Consider the following 25,006-nt stretch of genomic DNA (forward strand, 5'->3'; position numbering starts at 1 on the left):
TGGGACTTTGGCATCCATCACTGCCTATCAGGAAAAGCTCAGAGCCAAATCTCTGTCACAATCAATCAGAACTTAGTGTCTTGCTCTAGCTCTTAAACACCTCAATTATCTTTTACGTGCAGTAAAAGCTTTTTGAAAGAAATTGTCAAACAAAGTAGGTTCTGCTCACCTCTGAAACAAAATATGTTTGAAACACAGAGTGCACTGCCCTTGTTTTGCGGAGGGGGAAAACAATTCCTGATGGCATTAAGTCAGAATAAAATTCTAGTGCATTTCAATGAGGTTTTATCATATTGTTACTTTTTTGTTTTATTTCATGGCTACCTACAATTTGTGTGTGTTTTGAGGTATTCTGCTTGGGCCAAGCAATCCTATGCTTAATGTATACTAGGTCTGGACATGGTGATGATGATTTATTCGACTTATTTGTTGCTTACATCAAAAAGGCCTTTAAGTGATTTGCAAAAACGTTAAAAGCTAAAAAGCAACACATTTCAATAAAGCTTTTCCAAAGAGCCACAAACAAACCCAGCAGAAAAACAACTAAGACCTCAGCAGCAAGAACATTTCATCCAGCGGGCTATCAACCAACTTGTCATGATCTGTCAAATGCCTGGGAGAAGAGATACGTTTTAACTTTGTGCCAGAAAGATGTTGTTGATGGCGCCCGGCATTGCTGCTGTTATGCTGGTGGAATGGCTGCAGAATCCTAAATCAGCTTAGCTGGGGAAGGGAAGATAGATAGGAAGAAAATACAACAATGGTGGGACAGCGACATTAACTGCCCCCATGTCCTTGGAAATACTCTCAGAGCGGGGCTGGCCTCTCAGGCAAAATAGCAGTGGGAGATTAATCTCATGGGTGCTGGGGGGAGGGATGAGCCCCCTTGTTCCATTACAGGAAAGACCTTTTCTTCAGCCCATGCCCTGTCAGATTCTAAGAATGTCTTTCCAGTCTTCAGAGCTAGGAGTCTACTTCTGCCTCTCCTTCCAGGGCTTTGTTTTCCTCTGCTGGTAATAGGCAAAATGGTGGGTCTCTTGCCTTTCCCAGGGAGGTCCACTTCAGCTCACCAAACGTTCTGTTCTGGGTGCTACCAGCTCTCTTAAGCTACTGTAGGGGAGTGTTCGTATTAATGGATGTCCACCCTTCCAGATGCTTGGTATACCTGAGTAAGCTCATTTGTAGGTGCAGATGGCTGCATTCAAGCCACCTGACCAGTTCTTAGCAGATGGGAAGCAGTGTTCTGCTTAGCAATTTCATAGGTCAATTTTTTTGGGGAGTTATAATCAACACACACTTCTGAAATGACAGTTTATTTTCTTTCTTTAAAATGTTCCTCTGAAAAAGTGACCTGAATCTTTTCACATTAATTCACTCCACTTGCACTTTTTGGGTTTCAGATATGCAGTGTTTAAATACTCTGATACTTAAATCAGTGGAAAATTCTGCTGCTCTGGATATATTGTAGAAGCTTTTCTTCTTTCTATTTCTAATTCATATGCTTTCACCAGAATATCGCAAATGTGAAATTGTGCTTAACCGCATACAGATTATAGAATTTGAGTTACCTTGATGTGAAACTTATGGCTTTTTAAAGTACAGAGGACACATAGCTCTGATGGTAGAGAACAACTGAAGTCATTCATTAGCACACTGTTAAAGGGACAATAATCCGTCAGTCAACAGGGTGATAGTTAAGAGTCGAGCCAGCTTTGTAAGGTGGCAATCTATTTGATGGCCTCATTTGGTATCTAAATAACGGTCTGTGTGCACAGTTTACTGCTTTCCAAACACATTTTCCACAGCTGGTGAGCATGCTTTTTATGTAAGCGCAAACCCTTCTACAAACATTACGCTAGAGCTGTTCATCTGTCAGAAACATAAATGAAATTTCAAACAGATTTAGATGATTAGCTATAAAGAAATTACTTTTATACAGGTTTTTTTAAAGAGTAATTTGAGCCTTTAAAAAAAAATATCTCACATGTAATTATCTTATTTTTAAGCAAACAAAAATGTTTTTGACATAGTACGGAAAGCAGGGTGGAAAGAGTGTCCGTAACCCCCTGTGGTTACACATGGTTCAAATTCTCACATGTGGAACCACAACGAAACTTGATTGCTTTAGTTGGTGGATGGCAGGCACACACACCAGCTTCCAGTTCCGTTGTTGATGACAAAAACTACACTCTTGGATTACTTGATTGGGCTGATTTCGTTACAAGCAACACACAAGTGTGAACATGCTAAGCAGTCCTCTCACTGAAGCCATGTGTGCCAGGGAGCTAAGCCATGGTCTGACTTAGCATTGTGTCTGAACTCATGGTTTGTCTCATTCTAACCAAACCATGAGCTGTGAAGCCTTGGTTACAGCTTGTGGCTTGTTTGGAATGAGACAAACCATGAACCCCAAACTATGACTGAGCTCCTGGTAGCATGGCAACAACAGGAGTGGGAAAGGAACAAAGTGGCCAGGATTGTCCCACTGTGCACCAGCAGTGCATGCTCGCTCATTCATGCTAAGCCAAAGTTTGGCTTTCAGTTATATTCAAGGTAGACTACTCTCTAATAAAGTCTGCCAAACCTTACTGAACCAGACAGTTTGGAGGATAGACCCAGCTCTGTCCAGCTGAACTTCTCTGTGAGGTTGCCAGTCCAAAAGATAAATGTGTTCTTTTAAAGTTTGCATTTTTATTTTTTTGAAAAATGGGACTATTTGTAAGTAGTACCAGCAGGGCCTGGAAGACAACCTTCCTTTGACAGACGGACAGACAGACAGACAGACAGACAGACAGACAGACAGACAGAGAAGCAGACAACTGTAGTAATATTCCACTTCACAGGATAACTTGTGAAGGTGTTGGGGTTGGGTTGTTAGTCTGCTTAATCTGCTCCAATTGTGCATGATTTAAATGGATAAGACATCTTGTTGTAAACTTGATTATTATTCACGCCTTCCCAGTTTTATTATAGGTCTTATGTTATGTAAGCCATCAAAGAATTATTTCCAATTCATCATTATAGTTCATGGTAATCACCATCAACATTTCTGAGCTACAGGTTTAGGATTGTGTTTTATTTCTTGTTGCCAATGTTCTCAAAGCAACATGGATTTGCAATATGCCTATCTTGACTGGTCACCTGTGCCTTTGCCTTGACATTTAGCAGGGCTTGTTTGTAGCTGCCTTTCCTTTTACTGTGCACACACCTGGTTTGTGCCATTATTCTCCTGCACTCTGCCTTGATGAATTTTTGATGAAATGCACTTCTGGGTTCCCAATGCCTATTACCGTCTTTTATTTGGAGAGAACAGTTTGCAGTGGCCCTGGCTGTGCCTCCTGTTTTTGCAGTGTCAGATCCATCAGCCTATTCAGACCAGCCTCTCCCTATATGACTTTGGTCACTTGGTTTTCTTTCTTGTTTGTGAATGCGCCTGTTTCTCTGACATAATCAGTAGGCTGTATGGCTCATCAAATTGAGTTTCCCTAGGGGGTAAAGTTAGCCTAGTTCTTCCTGAAGATGGCAGTTGTGATTCTGTAGCAACAACAATAGTAATAATAATAATAATAATAATAATAATAATAATAATAATAATAATAGAAGAAGCATTCTCATTGCTATGGCACCCGTGTGTTTTCTTAATGCCATGAAATGGAAGCATGACATGAACTACATGTGGTGGCTATCTGGGGAGCAAGAGAAGGGCTATGGCTTAGAAATATGCTCTGGGCTTTCAGTCAGCACCCCCCACTGCAACTGTGGTTTCTGCTCCTATGGGGCCAAGACTCAAAAGGAGCCATCAGGCCATACAGTCCATCTACCTGCTGGCCTATGGAATCCAAAGCACAGGGTGCCACAGTTTGAGGGCATGTACATGGAAGACTGTCTTACAGAAGAATATGAATATATGAATTTTCCATCTAGCCCAGAACCACTTGCTACTCTGAGTGGTAGCAGATATCTGAGGCTTCATTTTGAGGTGCCCACCCTGTGGAATGTCCTACCATCAGATTTCAAGGAAATAAACAACTATCTCACTTTTAGAAGACAACTGAAGGCAGCTCTGTTTAGGGAAGTTTTTAATGTTTGATGTTTTTAATCTTCTATTATTATTATTATTATTATTATTATTATTATTATTATTATTATTGGAACCACCCGGAGTGGCAGGGGAAACCCAGCCAGATGGGTGGAGTATAAATATTATATATTATATATTATATATTTTATATATTATATTTTATATGTTATATATTATATGTTATATATTATATGTTATATATTATATATTATTATTATTATTATTACCTTTACAATCATGTTAAACAAACAAACTCCTTCTCAGGCATACTATGGGAAATATTTCATCTTTGACATGCTGGAAACTGGATCTGGGATCTACTGTTTAGGGATTTCCATATGTGTTTGGGGGGCTAGCTAAATGTGGAAATGTCCGAAAATGTGATTCTCTCTTTGAACCGAGATGAAACCAAATGTAAATATTGAATTGACCTGAGCTTGCAATTAACCAGAGCGTGCTTTGGATTCTAAACCCAATAATGCATAGTCTGTAGCAAAAGAGTATCTGATTCCTGTGATGAAGTGAAGTTAAAGCAATGCTTTTCTTTTCCTGGCAGAATGAACCACCAGCTGGGCATCAGCAAATAATTTAGCACAACAGTTCTCAAAGAAAGCTAATTTGCTGCCCTGAATCTCACCTAGAATTTATCCTCACCGGGCAATGAGTCAGAGCATCAAACAGTGATGGGTGGATTGCAGGTCTTGGGGAAGAAAGAAGCAACTTTTTTCTCTCCCCCACCACACACTCCATTTACTTTAGAACTTCAAAAAGATCCAGTGCCCTCTAAAGCCTACTCCGAGTTGTTATTTTTCCTGCTTGCATCATCACCTTTCAAGAATGAACCTTTTGCTCAACCTACATTTTTTTGGAGGCTGGAAGACACTCACTGGGACAAAACTGGAGAAGATTAGCATCTTGTATTTTCTCTCTGATTATATCTTACCTCTTTCATAATGCTTATGCACCTTTTAAAAATAACATGTTATGAAAAAGTTGAACCTGAGAAAACATTACCTGTTGCTTCCACCATTCCTTCTAGGATGACCACAATTTCTAATTCCTCTTTGGGCAGTTGAGCTTTGGAAATCTCCCAGAATGGACTCTGTTGATTTATTTCATGGCTGATGATCAGCGGTGAAACCAAAAACAGACGATCATCCCCTGTATAATAACCTACATTAATATCTGTCTGGTTGAGTGGTATAAATTCCCCCTCCTTTGTCTGTTTTGACTTGATCAACTTGGCTCGTATTGATGCTTCCACAATGTGTGAATTTCTAAGGTCCCCAACACGGAACATCAGACACAGCTTTCCGTCTCTCATGGAAATTACGGCATTGGTAGAAAACACCAAGGTTTCCGCCCTCTTCTTGGGCTGGGATATTTTCACAAACATGCAGCCAACCATGAAAGCATTGACTATAGATCCTAAAACAGACTGAACTAAAAGCAGGATAATTCCTTCAGGACATTTGTCTGTGATGACCCGAAAACCATACCCAATGGTGGTTTCTGTCTCTATGGAGAATAAAAAGGCGGAAACAAACCCATTGAGGTTACTGACACATGGGGTCCATTTCTTGTCCCCTATATGCTCCAAATCTCCTCGGATGTAAGCAATTAGCCACCAGATGAATCCAAAGAAAAGCCACGTCACAGTATAAACCATGACAAAAATAAAAAGGTTGAATCTCCATTTGAGGTCAACCAAGGTTGTGAAGATGTCAGTCAGGTAACGATAAGTCTCTCTCACATTTCCGTGGTGGACGTTGCATTTTCCATCTTTCCTAACATACCTCTGGATTTTCCTCTTGGTACATTCTTTTAAGTGCTTCGGCAGATCTTCCCTGGCTTGTTTGGGCAACTTAGGTGGATGGATTGTAACAGGGCTCTCCACGTCCTGCTCCATTGAGTCTCCTTCCAGCACATTAGCTGACAGGAAAGAAAAAAGAGAGCATAAATACTGATGTGCATATATAAACTTGATTAATCAGCACCTTGATATTCACAATACCCCATGCATGAAACAACCAATGCTTTTGTCATTGATAACGAAGGATCCTTCCATGCATCCATTTAATTGTGCATTCAAGATGATTTGTGCTCATAATAGCATCAGGGCGGTTATACTTGAACCCACTTTCCATACTGTTTGCACCTGCAAAAGTTATGAGGTGGCCTTATTACTTTGTTTTCAGTCAGTGACTTCCTGCTGAAATCCTGTCTGAAATTGCGTTAGCCCTTTTTTTTTATTGCACCTGCATCACAGACGGTCAAAAAAATTAATAAACATGCTTACCACCTACATATATGGGAATCGCTTCTTTCTCCCATTTCCTTATTCTGTTTTCTATACTCAATCATATATATGTTGTCAGTTTCTTCATGAATGCATCCTATGTACAGGCATTCATACAGTGGTACCTCGGTTTACGAACTTAATCTGTTCCAGAAGTCTGTTCTTAAACCGAAACCATTCTTAAACTGAGGCATGCTTTCCCTAAGGAGGCCTCCCACCGCCGGTGCCCTTCCACCGTTTGGATTCTGTTCTTAGACTGAGGTAAAGTTTGCAAACCGGGACACTACTTCAGGTTTTGTGGAGTTCATAAACTGAATCGTTCTTAAACAGGACTGTTCTTAAACCGAGGTACCACTGTATATATAAACATACCTAGTCCTCATAAATTCCACGTGGGTTGGTAAACCTGAAATGTACCACTCCAGGGTAGAGGTGAAAAGCTCACAAACACTAATTACTGAAATAGGCATGGAGGTCTGGTAGTTAGGGTACCACTTTTATGGCCAATAAAGAATTTTGCGGTTGTGCAGCCAAGCCTTTTCTGCTGCCATGATTGAGCTCCACAATGCCAAGCTCCTAGGAACACAGCCCTTGAGACTTGAGCCCACTAATGTTCCTTTTTCCTCCCAGATTACTCTGGACACTTCTCTCTGTTCAACAGGCATTGGTATTGGATAGGGAACAAATAGGTTTCTTTTTCTCTTCCAACTTCTGTGAAAAGTTTCGTTGGTGTGTGGGAGATAAAAAAAGGAACCCATTCCCTTCTCATCATGGTATGTGATGCCTGGTCACTTACTGTTCCTCCCCCCTCTCCGACTTACTAGACAGTGAGAAAGAAATAGTTGGATCTCTTTCTAAAAAATCTTCCCAAAATGTTTTATGAAGATTGCCAGTGTGTATGGCAACCTCTGCAAAAACATTTGGGAAAGGGAAAAGAGGAAGACATTCATTCCTTTCCAGCTCCCTGGTCCAGCCTTTCACCCTGTCTCCTGGTACTGGTGGTGACAACCTCCACAATGTCGAAACCCCCCCAACCTAAGTTAAAACTAAGTAGGAATGCTGCACATGGGGCACTCTGGGAAAATGAAGATGGGAGGCAGAGCTGTCTGAAGTTCATCAGCTCTGTATGAAGATTTTTTAAAAAATAGAAAAGATGTTTCGGCAACTGCTGGTGTGGCCCAGTCATGTTGGTTCCTTTTGGACTGTAGGGCCAGGTCCTGTGTGCTGGTAGTCTGGCTCTAAAAGTGCTGCTGCTTCAGATTTCAACAGCAGCCTTTTTAAAATCTCTCTTTTAAAATAGATAAAACATGGATGAATCATATAGGTTTGAAAGGACAGAAAAAACATAAAAGGTGTGTTTGTTCTGTAGTAAACATATGAAATATCAGTACTCTGTTCTCTACACCATGTTGGATACTAAGCGGACAGATGTCTGAATGTTGTTTTTCTTTTGAGACTTTTGTTTCTTTGTAGTAGACTTGTTAAAATGTCTAGATGGAGGCAAACTACTTCCAAAAGAACACACTCTCAGCTTTCCATTGTCTCAGAACTTTTCTAGCTATCAAGCATGTACTTCCTTTCCCAATCAGTTGTTTATTTCAAAGTAAGGTCTAACACCTCAGAATGCAGTAATATTTCTGTGTTTGGGTCTATCAACTTATAGGACACTTTCAAAAAAAATCTGCCTATTTCATGAGGGGCTATTAGGTTTGGCAAAGCAGCTCTGAGGGTTCACCCACACTTCCTCCTGTCCCTTAATTTCTCACCATGGGTCCAAGAGGTTTCTTTCCTCATCCTGCCGCTAATGTTTACTGCTGAACTGGAACAAATGTAAATTGGGTATTTTTTTGGCAGACTGATGCTTGTTCCAATTCAGCAGTAAGCACTGGGTTTTCCTGGGGAAAGGAGTGGGACAAAAACAAAAAACAAATAACTATCAGATCCATGCCTAGAAATTAGGGGAAAACAGGATAAATCATGGGACAAACAGAAGTGCCCTTACAGTGAGGTCTTTACTACATTTGGTAACAAAGCTGCCTCCCTGGATTACTCCACATTGGATAATGAAATGGAATAATGAATGCACATCTCTGTCTTTCCCCAATATAACAAAATAGCAGGGCATGGGGATTAAAATGTGGAGCTATAATGGCTCTGAAATAACTCAGGAATTTATCTGTTATGTCTCTACTACCTCCTGTTGCAGGTCCCCCAATTACATTTCCTGCTACATAATTTCTATCTAAAATTGTACAAAGATTATCAGAATAGGTACTGCATACTAAGAACACAAGAATGACCAGCTTCTAAAGCAGAACTACTAATCCTGTATTAGATTCCCGAAGAGAGCAATTCCCCAAGATGCTTCACTAACTCAAAGCTTTCTCTCCCTCTCTTAGTCTCTGCCCTAAAAAAATAAAAAATAAAATCCTTCTAGCTTTTTCTCTGGTAGGGATGGGAGCAAAATTCTTTTTTTTTTTTTTGCATTTAACCAAATTCACATTTTTTTGGGGGGGGAAAACAAACCCCAAAAGACGGCCTTTCTTCCGAAGTCACAGTCTGCTTTACTAGTGCAGTCAGTGGGCATAGTGTGCCCTAAGGTAGTATATTCACTTCCTATGTGGCCAGTATGGAAGCCAATGGGGCATGCAGAGCAGGGATGGTTCACTCTGCTCTATCAGCCTGATGCCCAGAGCAGGGATGGAGAGGGAAGGGGCTTTGGGAGAGTGCAGGAGGCCAGATGTCCGAGGCACCTAGCGGGCCACATTTGCTCCCCCCCCCCAATTATGAGGAGCTAGAATCAGGAAACAAAGGTATCTTGAGATAGACAAAATTGAGCTGTTTCCTAGCATCCCCCTTGAGAAAAGCTCCTTAAAAAGAAAAAGAAAATCTTCTAATAACATAGTCCAGGAGTATTTCCTCCATCGCCAATCAGTGGTTACTCTGATGCAGCAAGATGGGCTTCCAGATGCACGATGTATTAGCAATGTGGGGCCTCTTGACAGTTCCCCAGGGCAGTCTCAGATCCCAAAGGCACATGCTAGCTTGGCAGGAGTTCCTCAGCTGGGCTTGTATTAGGGTGGTGCACCTGTTACAGGTGGGTTTAGAGCTACGCACAAGTCCAAACTTGTCAACTTTAGTGAATGCAGAAAGGAGTTTTTAAAAAGAAGCAGAAGCAGATGTAACAATCTTCTGAAACATTTGGGCTTTGATACCTCTGACTACATAGCTTTTAATTTTGCTCTTTGTGGTTAGTTTAGTGAGGATGATTATGCTGAAATTCCTTCGCAGTTCCACCCACCACTAGCACACCCCTCCTAGTCAGGCCTTAGTGATATGTAAAGAGACATTTTTTGATTCAAAGACCGCCTCTCCTGGTATGCCCCACAGAGAAACTTACGGTCTTCAAATAAAAACATCTTGAAGGTCCCAGGCCACAGAGAAGTTAGGCTGGCCTCAACGAGAGCCAGGGCTTTTTCGGCTGTGGCTCCGATCTGGTGGAACACTCTGTCACAAGAGACAAGGGCCCTGCGGGACTTGACATCTTTCCGCAGGGCCTGCAAGACAGAGCTGTTCCACCAGGCCTTTGGCAAGGGCACAGCCTGACTCCCTCCTTCGGCAATCTTCGCGGAGCTCTGGCCCAATGGCTGCCAGTGGCTTGAATTAATTAATTTTAGAATGAATGATTTTAGAGTTTTGTTTATGCTGTACTTTTGTACTGTTTTATTGTTGTTAGCCGCCCTGAGCCCGGCTAAGGCTGGGGAGGGCGGGATATAAATAAAATTTATTATTATTATTTATCAGTCCATTTCAGCCCAGTCTCTCTGATGAGACTGAGGATGACTAGAAATGAGACAAATAATTAAGGGGGACGAGGATCTACAGGGGGTCTAAATCTGTAGACTACAATTTTGCTAGGGAATTACCTTTGAGTTTTTGAACTGAATGCTCCAGAGACAAAATTAGGGTACTGCTGAAGCCTACTTTGTAAGATGTAATGTTTGCTTTAGAACTGGTATTTCCAAGGCTAATTTGCAGCATTAGTATGGTAGATTTAATTTGGGAATCTCAAATATGAATCCTTGCCACACTGTGAAAAGCAGTGTGTGTGGGAGTGTTTTTATAAGTGGCCATTAATTATGTGAAACTCCATAACGAATGAATGTGCAAGTGTATGATTTTTCAGTTGGATTTGCCCCTCATCCACAGAAGCAGGACTGGGAATGAATGGGAGAAGGAGAGAATGATGAATAATAGCAATTCCCAGGTGGATTTGCAACCAAAGTCCTCACTTTGCAGCAAAGCAATCTACACATTTGGATGTGGGTGGCACTGTGGGTTAAACCACAGAGCCTAGGACTTGCCGATCAGAAGGTTGGCGGTTCGAATCCCCGCGATGGGGTGAGCTCCTGTTGCTCAGTCCCTGCTCCTGCCAACCTAGCAGTTCGAAAGCACGTCAAAGTGCAAGTAGAGAAATAGGTACTGCTCCAGTGGGAAGGTAAACGGCGTTTCCGTGCTCTGCTCTGGTTCGCCAGAAGTGGCTTAGTCATGCTGGCCACATGACCTGGAAGCTGTACGCCAGCTCCCTTGGCCAATAAAGTGAGATGAGTGCCGCAACCCCAGAGTCGGTCACGATTGGACCTAATGGTCAGGGGTCCCTTTACCTTTAATCTACACATTAACTTTGTCCCAATGTCAACCTGAGAAATCCCCATCACAATAGGTCATAAGCAGAGACAGGTGTTTTTGTAGAACAATAGCTCCAGGTGATTTTTAGCACATGATTTCATTAAGTCCCACCTTTTCAAGGTGGCTCACAAAAATTAAAACAAATACAAATAAAACACACATAGTTAAAAACATATAAAAGATTATTGTGTAAAAGTAATTAAATTAACTATGGAATTAAAACAATGTAAAAAACCTATCTACTGTAATGCAGGTAGTACTACCACTTCTAGTACTAATGCTGAGGACTTGGTGGGGCTCTTTCACTCACTTCATCCTCTGGTTGCTCATGTTGATGCTGCTCCTCAGGAAGTAGAAGGGAGGGGTGAGGCTGTTGCGGAGCTGCAAAAGCACTAGCAGAAGTGGCACATTGACTCTGCCAGTGGGTTTTCACCACACCCACCTCGCTACTGCCTCACACCTCCCCCTTTACTGCCTGGTAACCAGCAGTGACACAACTGACTGGAGGCCAGGTGAGTGATGCCACCACACTAGGCCACCTGCTACAAAGCGATTGAATGTCATAGGATAACCTGCCTCAAGCTTTTAAAGGTCACTTGTTTGGGGTTGATGTTTCCTGGACAGCAGTTGAACCAAACCAGTTAAGCCGCCTCATGTTGTCTGTGCTCCAGACAATCAACGCAGCCAGTTAAGAAGATCTCTTTCTCCTCTGGGTCTCTCCTTCAAAATTAACTTGGGCCAAATCCATAAATGAGCGACCCATGAGCTCTATATCTGTAGTTTGCCAGCAAAACAATTACAAAAATTAAGGTTTCAAGGTAATAATCTTACATGGCCCTCTCTTTCAATCTCTTGATAGCTGAGGACCCGCCAATTAAGTTTTTATTTATTTATAACCTACTCTTATCCTGCATTTTGGCATAAAGCACCAAATACAGTATGTATTTATTTTAAAGTTTTAATTACTGGCTTGTTAACTCACCATTTAGCAAATGGATTGGCTTATGACATTCCATCTCATTTCAGCTGCTTCAGCTTTGAGAAATGGGGAAGGTGAGGCTCATGGTAGAGTCTCTGCTTTGCTTGCAAAAGATGCCAGGTTTGGTCTCTGGCATCTCTTGGTGGAGCTGGGAAAGACTTTGAAGTCTGAAGGCAGTTTGGGTAGCCAGTCTCTGCCAGTTTGTACAAACATTACTGAGCTGGATAGTATAAAGCAGCTTCTTATGTTCCTGTAATGAATATTGTACATTTTTTGGAAATAGGAGTTTAATGCCTACTGTCTCATGTGGAAGCCAGTTTTACTCCCTTTAAAAAAACACCTGATAAGAGTGCTTAAATATTTAACCTTCCAATTATTTTCAGTCTAATTTGGTGGACTTGATTTGTACCAGATCAAAGCATACCTAAATCCAAGACTCCTAGATGTATTCTGTTTAATGAATCATGTGCCAGTGAATTATATCACTTTTAATCACTAGCAGGCTGAAGAGATGTTCTCATTTTTCACTCATTTGATTTATAAGAATGGATAAACACAAAATATGTCTATTAGGGATTTAGTCCTATTTCATCATAGCAATGATTTGCTAACTTAGTCTTGTGGACTTGTGCAGAAAAAGAAAATAGGAATCAACAACATATCAAAGTGGTGAAATTATCCATAGATAAGATTAACTGAACTTTAATAATCTTCTGTACTGCATGGGAAATGTTATCCAGCCTATCCACAAAGCTTTGGATCAACAATATATTTCACAAAAAATATGTAAAATGAACTAGACACGGGTGAACATAAAAACTGTCCTCTTGGATCAAACAACAAATGCTTATCTAGTTCTGTATTCTGTCTCCGCAGTGACCAGCTAGATGTCCCCAGAAAACTCATAAGTGCTAGGTACTGCACTTTAAGAAGGTTATTAACAAACTGTAACATCTCCAGAGAAGGGTGTCAAAGGCATCAAAAAGCTTGAAGACCGAGTCCTATGAGGAACTAGGTATGTTTAGCCTGGAGAAGAAGAGATGACAAAGAGGCAATATAATAACCATCATCAGGTATCTGAAATGTGACAGAAATTTGTTTTCTGTTGCTCCAGAGGAAGCTCAACAGGAATCCAATCTTAACAAGTGAAAAACAACAACAACCACAAAACCCCACAATCAAGTCACAGAATCCTTACCCACAAGTTTATTCTGACAACAATTGCTTTGTGATTCAGCACCAGCATTTACATCCAGTTTGGGGAGAAGCGACTATGAGCTGCTAATGAATCTCATTCTCAGGAGCACAGCAAAATGCTCATTGGTCTCAGCTGGATATGAGAAGAAGGCAGATATGCCTTGTGCTTCTTTAAAGCCAATCTAGGAAGTTGCTGGGCTGGGTGGAGAACCATGCCTACCAACTGGATTTGTTTAATAAGAACAATACCAATTATCTCTCAGTGTGTAAAGGTTGCTAATGCATATTGCATATGTCTACAGGAGCTTATCTGCTTTCTGTGTACAATGAAAAGTAAGAGAAAGTAGTGTGCATTTATTATTTCCCCAGCGTTCTAAAGATGCAGGGAAAGCAAACTCTTTTTTTCAAGTCTGAAATACATTTATCTTTGGAAGGATGCTGTTGTGTTTGTTTGTTTCTTGCTATGAAAATCAGTAGAGAAATGAAATATAATTTACAGTATTATGATCCGCTATGAATGCATAAGCAGTAATGCAACAGCCAAGCTACGTGTTCAGCAACCCCGTGCTTCTACTTGGATTGTACCATTTAGATGCAGGTGGAACCTCAGTTCTGAATACTTGTTCAGGAAAATCCTCCACATAGAAAAGGAGCTCATTAGGAAGAAAGCTAGGTTAGAATTCATCTTCTTGACATGCCAGCAGGACATTGGCATGACATTTTGGCCATGGAAGAGTAACTCAAGGGATACAGCGTCCTATCAGCATTTTGAGCTGATGTAGTCTCAAGAGAACTGTTCCACGGGGATTTTCTGAATTTGCACTTACTTATCCTCTCTTAATAAGGAAAAGTAAGTATCAGTCCTTCCCTTCTCCCTTTTATTGTCACAACTACTCTCTGAAGTAGGTTAAGCTGAGAGACTGTGACTGGCCCAAGCCCATCTAATGAGCTTCATGGCTGAGCAGGGATCTGCATTCTGGTCTGTAAACCCTAGTCCAACTTTCCAGAGGTCACCAACCCAGTGCTTGTCAGCATCATGACACCTGCAAAGGCCTTTGTTGATACCTGCAGGCAGGAGCCCCAGACTCTGAGTGTACATATTTTTTAAAGTATCGGTAAGTTGTTATGCCTCCTACAAATAAAGTTACAAAGCAAAATGTGTAGGTAGCTTTCTGAGTAATTTCTGTGAAATGAGCCAGCCTGGCTACTTCTGCCTGTCAGTGTTTTTAGCCAGTGATTATTGAAGTCAGAGCTGTGATGGATAAGTGAGTTGTTTTGACACCAAGTGATAGAGTTTCAATTGCTGCTGTTTTCCCCGCCCCTTTCAAAGCACCTTTCCTGCTCTGTTTTTTAATGTTTGATGTTTTACTAAGTTTTATATATGCTGTAAGCTGCCCAGAGTGACTGGGGAAACCCAGACAGGTGGGTGGGGTGTAAACAACAAAACAACAACAACAACAACAACTTTGACAGGTTGTCTTATCTTATATAGAAATACAGTTATGGTGAGGGGGGAAGTTTACCAAGATGGTATTTTCTATAATGTGTTATGCAGTGTTATTTTTCTAGAAAAAGAGGTGCAGGCAGAGCACATGAGAGGTGCTGGGACTGAGTTCTGGTGAGTTCCAGCTTAAAAAAAAGCTCTAATGGTACACCATGCCCCTGATGGCAGCCATTTTGTGTTATGCCACACCCTATGGCACCCATTTTGTGGCTAGAATCCCCCCTCAGAAGTCAAAATGTGCCTCCTGGTCCTAAAAGGATGGGAACCCCTGACTAACCACTTCACCACACTAGCAGGCTTAGCGTAAAAATAGCCCAGGGAGACAAAAGGAGTCAAACAGTTATAATATGTGCCCAAACTAAAAGGGCCCATCTCTTGGTTTTTCTAAAAATAGTCCCTTTCCCCTGGGAGTGAATCAACTTTTTCACACACAGGAGAACTGGGTGAACTGATATATTTGGGAATCATCTTCATTTCATATTGATGCATGGTTTTTAAAAAACCTGCTTAGCCAATACATCTTAAGAGATATCTAGTGCAGCTCAGCAGGGGCACAAATAATTCAAAGCTTCCACAGCTTTATGAATTCTAGATAGGAAATACTAGTTTTACTTTTTAAAAGTTTCTCAGTACTTTGCTTGGGGTCAAGGGACTTGCAAAAAATATATGTGCTGTTTAAATTTGAAGGAACAATGTGTTCAGATTCCCATCCCCAACTGAAGGTGTATAAATGTAGAACCTGGTGTTTGCAGTGAGGTTCAGAAAATAGTACCTATTTATGTTTTTCTTGCATTTCTTTTCACCTTTGCCCCACTTATTCTCCAGATATTAAGTATCAATCTGGTGCTACAATCCCAAGAAAATGCAATCTGCCACCAGTCTTTGCCTTCTGAAAGACAAAGAGAGAGGGCAGGAAGATAGAGCAGATGGTGTTCTCAGCAAAATGTCATTTGGCACACCTTGGTTGCAGTGTGTGTGTGTGTGTGTGTGTGTGTGTGTGAGAGAGAGAGAGAGAGAGAGAGAGCTCTGCAAACAACATCTGGCAAGCCATTAATAGAACAGCTGACTGTGATAAATTTCTATTAGCTGCAACTGACTTTAGCATTACATGGTTGACCTGATATTGGGCAATCAAACTCTCAATCTCATTCACATGGAAATTTCAGACAAGTTCATGTTGAAGTAGCACTGTAGTTAAATGAGCAACCTTTTGCTTTTAATCTATGCGATCAGTTGTAACAATATTGCTATGCTTGATTGCTTTCCTTCTGAATTTTTTTAAAAGGGGGTGGGTTATTTTTTATACATTTAATCTGGCTAGAATGTATCTGACGGGGACATATGTGGCTTTAATAATGGGTTTGAGAGATCTCTCAGTGGCATTAGCTTAGACTAGAACTTCCACATTCACAGGTAGGCTATCTCTGATGACCAAACACTGGAAAGAAACAAGGGTGGGGATGACTGATTTACAAACTGACCTGCTTGTTTGTGAATGTGCTGGATGACCTGGACAATTGGGCTGATGATCTAACATGGCAATTCATACAGTCTGAACTTTTTCAGACTGGCTCTCATTATTTTAAGCAAGAGATATGTGGGTTCTTCAAAACATCATGACAAACCACAAGGCTGTATCTTGTTCCTTTGGATAAGGTTTGTGGCAACAGAGTTCTTGCAGCTAGCAAGAAAGAAGGGGTCACTGAGGCTGAGGTTAAATTTGGTCATAACCTTCTTATTTACAATCATTAAATGATCATGTGGGATCAGTTTTGGGGGAGGCAATCTTGATCTCTAGACAGCATGAAAGAAAACACATACCTTCCTGGTCCTTTAAGGGGAGTGAAGCCTGGTATAACCCAACATCTAGCCAAGTCTTATGATAGTCCTTCTGGTGCCAGTTTTAAAAAAAATTCTTACAGGCCTTTTAAAGCTGACCCTTTGATACAATGGTTGTTCAATGCTAGTATTATTTGAGTTTTCTTTCTGTTTCATATTGACTTCTTTATTGCTGTTTTTTTAGAACTGTATTTTATAGTTTAATCCTTTTTATTGTGCTGTACGTTGCCCAGAGAACATTAATTGTTGGATGACTAAGGCATACAATAAATAAATAGCCAGGCATTTCAAAATCATGATGGCTGAGAGCAGCCTGAACCATCCCAAGATCTTTGCCCCAAAGGTTCACGATGACCAGGAGCTGTTCTTGGCCATCATGAGACTACTTTACCTTTCGCCAGCCTGTTCCTGCCTCCAAAGAAAGTGAGTGGACATGGCCACCTCTCTCTGCCCTGGAATCCTCTCCTGCCCAGCTCCATGGTCCACTGTTCCTCAAGGTCAGCTAATGTTTAGAGACTCAGCTCCTGAGTTGGGGTTTCATTTCCCCAGAGAGGCGTATGTCTGTGTATGGAAAATACCAAACCCAGTGTGATCTCTTTTGGGTCCTGTTGATAGGTTTGCCAGAAGCAACCTGGAGATTTACTCTGTCCCTTTAAAATTAACAATTATGCAGGAGATGACTTTCATCCTGTCTGTACAACTAATGAGAAAGACAGAGATAGAAAATGGACAAAAAGGACCAGGGAAATATTGGGCCTAAAATAGCTTAAAGGGACAGAGTGAATCTCTAGGTTGCACCTTGGCAGTCTATCCTACACCTGAGATACCACCTATATCCTTATATTGTATTACAGCTTCCATGATAAGTTCATAGTACTTTTAAAGTGTTTGCCATGGATCCAGTATTAATTCTGCTATGTGCAAAATGCATAAACTCTAATCTTATGGTATTTACTGACTTCTTGTTGACTCGACTATAAATGATTCTCTGGAAACTCTCCAGCAAAAATTTCCTTTCATTTTTTTCAGTGTCAGTTAATAAAGCACTGAAGGATCTATGGAAAATACTTACACAAAATGCTAGTACATTTCAATCTACAGCAATGAGATTTTGGAACAGCAAGTCTTTAACTGTAGATTAGTCATGGCAGAGGGTACACTTGTGAATTGTACACTGCAGAACCTGACATCATGTTTAAATAAGATGCACACAAAATGAACTTGAGAAGTTCTAAACCTCATAATAAATACTCAGCATTTCTGTAAGGGCTGAGATTGATGGAGGGGCTTGTGTAGCTTCTCCTAGTAAGGCCATGTTTTATGCAAGGAACACTCATTTCATAAACAGTATTATAAACACAGATGAAAAATTCTTCAGATCATTGTTTTTGGTTGTTTTACAGAACACAAATACACAAGCAAAATCAGCAGACATCTTATTGCTTTTATTGGAAAGCACAGTCAATTTACCTTACAAAGAGTAGACCTGTTCAAGAACGTTTAGCACAACCTTCCCCACCCAGATGCCCTTCAGATACTTTGGACTACAACCTCCATCAGCCCCAGCCATCATTGTAGTCCATCTGAGGGCTCCAGGTTGGGGAAGGTTGTGCCAAAGGTTCTTGAACATATGTACCCTTTGTAAGGTAAATGTACTGTGGAGATATGATGGTGGCAACCTCCCTCCTTTTCAGTTGCACAAAACTATGCCAAATAGTAAAGGAAAAAATGTGTCTGGTTCTGGTTTTCCTGATTAGTCTCATATGATAATGAGGAAAGCTTTTCTGTCACTTCTAAGCACCATAATTTTTGATGCCATGCTTACAGTGAACAGTTGTTCACACCCTTTTGCTACAAGTAACCTGGCAACTGCTAACATAAATCCAACCAGTATGCTTGAGACTATCTGTTTAGACAAGAATTAAACTGGGAAACTTTCTGTTCAGAAAAGATATCATTTTGGTAATGAAGTAACTGACTTCCTTTCACAAGCAACATAATGATATTTCAGTAAAGTGACCAGATGCAAACTGGACAGGTGTTCTGGACCTTTAATATTATGATAGAAGAGGGCAAATCAGCTGGAGCAGCTTTTCACCTCTTTGCATGACAAACTGGCAAGAATCCCCTCTTCTACTGAAATGGCAAATGTGTGAAAGCCTTCCTTTGCACCTGCCATCCTGGTTTTTAATGTATTCATGAACCAGACAGTATAGGAAAATCCGAAGAAGAAAAAGACTGGATCACCCACACCATTTTATTAAATGATAGGATTTTTTTTAAAAAAAATGCTTTTTACTAGATTTGAACATTCAGTAACTCTGAAGTGAAAGAAATCATAATTCATTTTTATACCCTATTGGTTTCTTTACTGTCCTTTGAATAATGGACTAAAACTGAACATTTCTCTTTATATGTTTGTACCTACTTTTGGTCTTTACAGCATGTTTGATATAAAAAGAGACAGAATAAATGTGACACACATGCCCTCTCTCCTTCTCTTTCCTTTGGTAATCTCATTAATCAAGGTCTAAACATTACTTCCATGCTTCAGAAAGCTTTTCTACAAAAAATACAATTCATTTGGTTTCTGTTCCCTGATATGCCTTTTTGGCTGCTAAGGAGTTAAACTGTTCTGCTCAAATGCTTAAAAACAACAAACAAAACCTGAGCAACTATTGGTAAGGCACCTTTGTGCCTTAATAGATAAGCAAAACTGTGAAAGGTTCTTAAATCTCTGTTATACACACTTTTAATCACAGGCAGAGAACAGCTTGCAGGAGAAAATGAGCAATAACTTAAGGGGAGATTCAACTGAGGTGAAACCTGGGATTCTATTTTGTTTTTGTTTCTCCAAGTGTGCCATAAAGTCTTGTCTGGAATTAGGACTTAGAATTGTTAGGTTCGTAATTTTATTTTTGCATGCTGTATGAATTCTGTCAGCCTTCCTTTCAGATCAGATATTTAGCAGCTTCATGGACTGAGATGAACAGTCAGCAGTGAAATGATTTCATCAAGCCTAAAATAAACACGAACATTCCAGAGTAGAGAACATTAACAGGGTTCTATAGCAACAAAGATGAAAGATTTGCAAAAAGAAAGGGTTAAAATCAAGATGAAACGGTTCTTCAAAATGAAATTATTGAATTAACTTTTTAAAAGGGTGGCTGTGCTAAAAGCCCTCTGGTAAAGAATTATTCAGTGCTTTTGAACTGAGACAGCTCTACACTACAAACCTACATTGGTTGAATAGAAGTATAATTGTCATGGTTTCCCCCAAAGAGTCCTAGAAATTGCAGCAATGTGACCGACTGAGAAGAGGCCACCTTTCATGGGCTCTTGGAGAGAACCAATACCTACTGTATCCTATTTAAGCTTGTAGCATGCCTCCCTTTTCCCCTAGTGGCAAAACCCAATGGCTTTTCTTCTATAGCTAGGACAAGGACACATTAAGAACTGCTCTCTCTTGTGAGAACCTGCTCTGAGTGTTAAGGTCAGCTTCAGAGGCTTTGATCTATTGTCCTGTTGCCATTAAATACATGTCTGGTGGATATGAGAGGCATGGCCTCCTCCATGATGGCACAAAGATTATGGAACATCCTCCCTGGCAAATCTGCCTGGCATTTTCTACTTGCATTTGGACATATATTTATTTGTTTCAGCAGGTTGCGATTTCTGTTTGCTGTGCTATATTAATGGTGCAATCTGAATGCTGTTGCCACAAAGTTTTGTTTTTTAAAGGATGATTTGTATTGGTTTTAATATTCATGCTGTTTTAACTGGTTGCAAGCCACTTTGAATATAATATTTAGAGAGATGAAACAAATGATTTCTGTCCCTCTTGATGGGCTTCAGGCCAATCATAACTGGACAAATGAAAGGTTTTCATTCAGTGAAGGATATCAGTGCCTGCTTTTCCGGTCAGTGCATTTTTATGTCATATTATTATCTACCGTGCTTCTTCTGTTACACAGTTAAAGGTACTTCGCTGCAGAAAACAAAACATTCTACTGAAAGCAGAGTATAAGGAAGATTTATTCAAAGAGCAGAGCACAGTTTGAAGAGGAATAATTGCATGAGTGAAAGGGAAGAACAAGAATCCCAGTAAGATTTAGGGGGCAGCAGATAAACTTAGAGTTCACAAATGATTTCTGAAAATCAGCATGGAACTCTGGGAACTATCCATGAAACTGACAGTAGCTGATGGTGGGGTACCACTCATCTTACCTCCCAGCAGCTAAGTCACTGCTGCTTACATGCTGGTGTGGTTAATACTGTTGTGAGTTTGGGGTGTGTGTGTTTAGCTGTATGCCAGAAACTTTTTAACATTTGCCTCGATCCAGCAAGTGTTAAAAGCTAATCAAGCCCTAATTCCTGGAATAGCCAAAACAGCTTCCTGGTGAAGCGAGGGGGGGGGGTTAGGGATTTGGTGAGAGGTGGCAAATGGCTGTGGTCCCCTCCCTCAATAAACAAAGCCAGAGTGAAGAGCAGAATTTGCTGTGATGTGGGCCAGATGTAAAGCAGCAAGCTGGGAGAAGACAGAGAGACAGAACTGTTATGCATTCAGTGGTCTCTGTTTGCCTGAGCTTGAGTCTGGATTAAGGATTCTGAGCCCCTGTGTTCTGATTAGATACATGATATCCAATCACAGAATATTTCAGGATTTGGGCCTCTGCCATTGGCTCTCAAACTCTGAGTTATGATTCACAGCTTGGAAGTTTAGACAGCCAATCATGTTGGGAGTGGGAGTGGCCCAGGCCTTCAGAAATGTATATAAGCAGTTACCTTGCCCCTGTTGTATAGTTCTGTTAATTCAATAAAGGTTCTTGCTTTTATCGCTGTGTCTTGCCTCGTGGGCACCCACCTACACTTCAAGAACAATGTTCGATGTCTGTTTAAATCCAAGGTTCCGGCTATGGCAGAAACAAGACTCTTTGGGGATGTTAAACTGTGAGCCCCTCCATCATAGGCTCAGGTTGTATCTATGTGTAAATAAACCATAGATCATAAAGACACTACAGTCTTTGCTGTGCCTATTTCCAAAGGAAACACAAACCCTGGGTAAGCATCTGGAACCCCTGGAATATCACACTGCTTGGAGATTGGGGTGATGTGCAACAATACTGTGGTTTATACTGTGGGAGCAAAGGCAGATTGATCAGGCTAAGAACTAGCTGAAAGCTGGAGATATTCTAGAGTGCATCCCTCTGGGGATCTGATGCAAGGCAGCAGATTGGCTGCCTGGTAGGAGTGTGAATGCCACTTGCCTCTACTTATGCTCACTTATGCTCTAGTTGCAGTGGTGCTGACTTGGGCCCCAGATTGTGGGTGTCTAGCGCATGCACGCCACACCACACTGTCATGACGTCGTGACGTAATGGCGGTGCAGTGCGGGGTGCACGCTCCAGTGGCAGCAGTGGTGGCGGCCGGGCACCCATAGCAAAAAAATAATTTGTGGGTGTCCGGGCCCCCAGAGTCCCCTGGAGTTGGTGCCATTGTGTAGTTGTTTATCTGTAAGTGCAGATATTGCAAACATGTCTTTGGGCAAATGGGGAGCCCATACTACTATAATAGCAAGGCCACTTGCTTCAGAAGCTGTACATTTAAAAACTGCAGAAAATCAAGAGATTGCCAGGACAGAAAAGAACCAGAATTAGGGCATATTTATAGGCAGATGATCTTGTTGTGCCTTTTGAATATGCCTCAATGGAAAATTAGTTTAGGGACTGGGTGTGATACATTCAGTCTGTGGAGGTTGGTAATGCAATATTATTGATGCTGTTAAAAACTTCAGCTCAGGTGATATAGCCTTATAAGGAAAACTTTGACTTCCCCAAACAATATTATCTAGCCTTCTCTGCTCTTCTCCGTTATTGTTCTTCTCTATAAACATTTCCTGATCATAACTGAGGTATTATTAATCTTATAACTGCTCATCTCATGCCTACTGATGTGGCAGAGTGGGGGAACTGAACTACTAAAAAGTGGCTTTTGCTAAGCACTTTAATCTGCAAACCTTCCCATTGCCTTGTGTGCACCAAGGACCTGAGATATTGGGTATTAAATCAGAATTTAATATCCTTCCAGGTCTTTAGGGGATTTCATGCTTTATCCTGAGCATTTGTCAGGTGTTACTCTTCACCCGTTCCGACGTGCGCCATAAAATTGCAAAGAAACCTAGGCAGTTTCTTTCTACTCTCAGTTCTCTTAGGTCATAGAGGTGGAGCTAGAAATGCTTTGTGTGGTCAGTTTACAGTGTAATCAACACATTATGGCAAGCAAGGTGAATGTCACTGATGCATAAAGTGATGAGTAATGGAACCCTCTTTTCTGCAAGCATCGCTTTGAAAGCATAAAAACAAAATACTCCCTCCCCCAACTTCTGTGGTTTGTATTCCCCTATTGTGCAACTCCCATGCTAGAGTGTTCATCCAGGAAAATTTGTTTTTAGAAAAGAGTAGCAAGTTCCCTGTTCCCTGTCATTTTGTGGATCTTTTCTTTTCAAAAAAGCTCTTTGGAGATTTTCCCTTCCCCCCTGCTAAGCTGCATATCTAGCAAGTTTTATAAGAACATAAGAAACCTACAGCATGTGAAGTACTTGCTTTTGTCTGCTCTGAACCTTCCACGGCTCAGCATCATTAGATGGAGAAGTGGACAAAAATGTCGATCTCCCAACATCAAGGTTATGTCCCCTCCTTCCTAACCTGTGCAGTCAGGCCACTATAATATGGTACCTCATGCTGTAGGGCAAGTAACAAATTATTATTATTAATAATAAGGGCATGTGGGTGAATAAAATGTAATTGGGGAGTGCTTTGTTTGATCATGTGGAAAAGCTTAAATAAGTGTTCCTGTCTAGCAAGCACCTTCTTTTTACAGTGGAACCTCAGTTCCTGAATGCCTTGGGAGTCGAACGTTCTGGCTACTAAATGAATGGAAACCGGAAGTAATTGTTCCAGTTTTCTAACGTTCTTTGGAAGCTGAACACCTGGCACGGCTTCCATGGCTTCTGATTGGCTGCAGGATTGCCTTGGTTCCCAAACTGTTTCGGGAATCGAACAGACTCCTGGAATGGATTATGTTCGGGAACCAAGGTTGCACTCTACTTATGAAATATAATGGTTTCAAATTAACACTGCTGGTCAGCTGTCAATCTGGAATCTCCTGTTTTCACAGTGTATTTTTGCATACTTAGTCCTGTGTGTCTAATGTTTTCTACTGAAGTGTTGCTTTAAATAAAGTTATGGCCCATTCAGGAATGGATGGTGGGGTGGGGTTGCTCTGCTCACCTGACCTGTATATGACTAAATAGCTGCAGGATGCCACGATGGTTGTGGTGGAGGCGAGGTTAGCATGTTGTAAATGTGCTGGCAGGACACGGGATTGGCTCCGCTGGTGTGTTTGCACCTTGCTGACCTGACTGCCATGCTCTTTCCCCTCTCTATTCCAGTAGAGTGCAGTGATTAAGCAAGATGGAGGTGAGGTGAGCGGCACAGCTCCAGCCCTCCATTTGCTGCTGGGCATGTTCCTTCAGTCTGGGCCTCTTTCTCTTTGTAGAAACTAAAAAAAACTATAAGCTGGTTTAACTCCTGAAATTAAATGACAATACTTTATTGCTTGTACTGCTTGTGATTCAGGGTACATTATAAAAGCAAACTGCAGTTTAAAATAATAAATGGAATGGACAGTTTGGTGACAACATTGATTTTCATCTTACAGAGATTAATACCTTGTGCGGACATATTGCAGTAAAGCCAAAAGAGATTTTTCACTCATTTCAGGAGAAAAACGATTATAATGTAACACTCTGCAGCTGAATTAATGTATGGCAGTGCCAACAATGATTCTATGCTTCCTATTGAGACAAGTTCAGGAAGAGCGCAATCTCGTATTCTCTCCACACTTAAGCAAACCTTTTCTGGCCCAAAGGAGTGAAAAGCTGAACTAAGGAGTTCAAAACAAAGGAAGCCAGGTGCTTTGTCAAGCCCCTTAAAGGCCACAAAATATGCCAGACAAACTCTTTATGGTTTGGTTACTATGGCTTTGTCAGGCTCCATTAAGAGTATTAATTCTTCTGCAGTTTTGAATGTTTGCAACTATGCCCACAGGCATCAATACATTTTGATCCTTAAAAATACCCCAACACTTCATCAGAATATAACTTGGTTCAGTAATAGACTGCATTATATGGGTTGATCTGTTAGGGGCATAATGGACACAATATTTTTTTTTTACCCTTACTACATGGATGGAGACATAAATAGAGTGATCTGCGTATTTTCAGATGTATGGTTCTGTGTAACACTCCCCCCCCCCTTTGTATTTATTCTAAATGCTGCTATAGATGAAGGGGAGAATCTCCCAGACAGTGTTCCTGCTGAATGTCAAAAAGTAGAATTCACCTAGACTTTATAAATA

The 25,006-nt window shown here is 40.9% G+C and overlaps 1 protein-coding gene across 2 annotated transcripts in view; it reads right to left on the minus strand.

Annotated features, from left to right (window-relative positions):
- Nucleotides 1-25,006, minus strand: part of KCNJ6 (potassium inwardly rectifying channel subfamily J member 6) — a 102,103-nt gene that overhangs the window by 13,604 nt on the left and 63,493 nt on the right. For both annotated transcript variants that reach the window (XM_028727164.2, XM_028727163.2), the window contains one exon: nucleotides 5,096-6,013. In XM_028727164.2, coding sequence (XP_028582997.1) covers nucleotides 5,096-5,990 — 895 coding nt within the window. In that variant the 5' untranslated portion in view covers nucleotides 5,991-6,013. The remainder of the gene's footprint in view (nucleotides 1-5,095; nucleotides 6,014-25,006) is intronic.

Source organism: Podarcis muralis, chromosome 4, assembly GCF_964188315.1.
Source record: "Podarcis muralis chromosome 4, rPodMur119.hap1.1, whole genome shotgun sequence".
Classification (NCBI taxonomy): Eukaryota; Metazoa; Chordata; class Lepidosauria; order Squamata; family Lacertidae; genus Podarcis; species Podarcis muralis.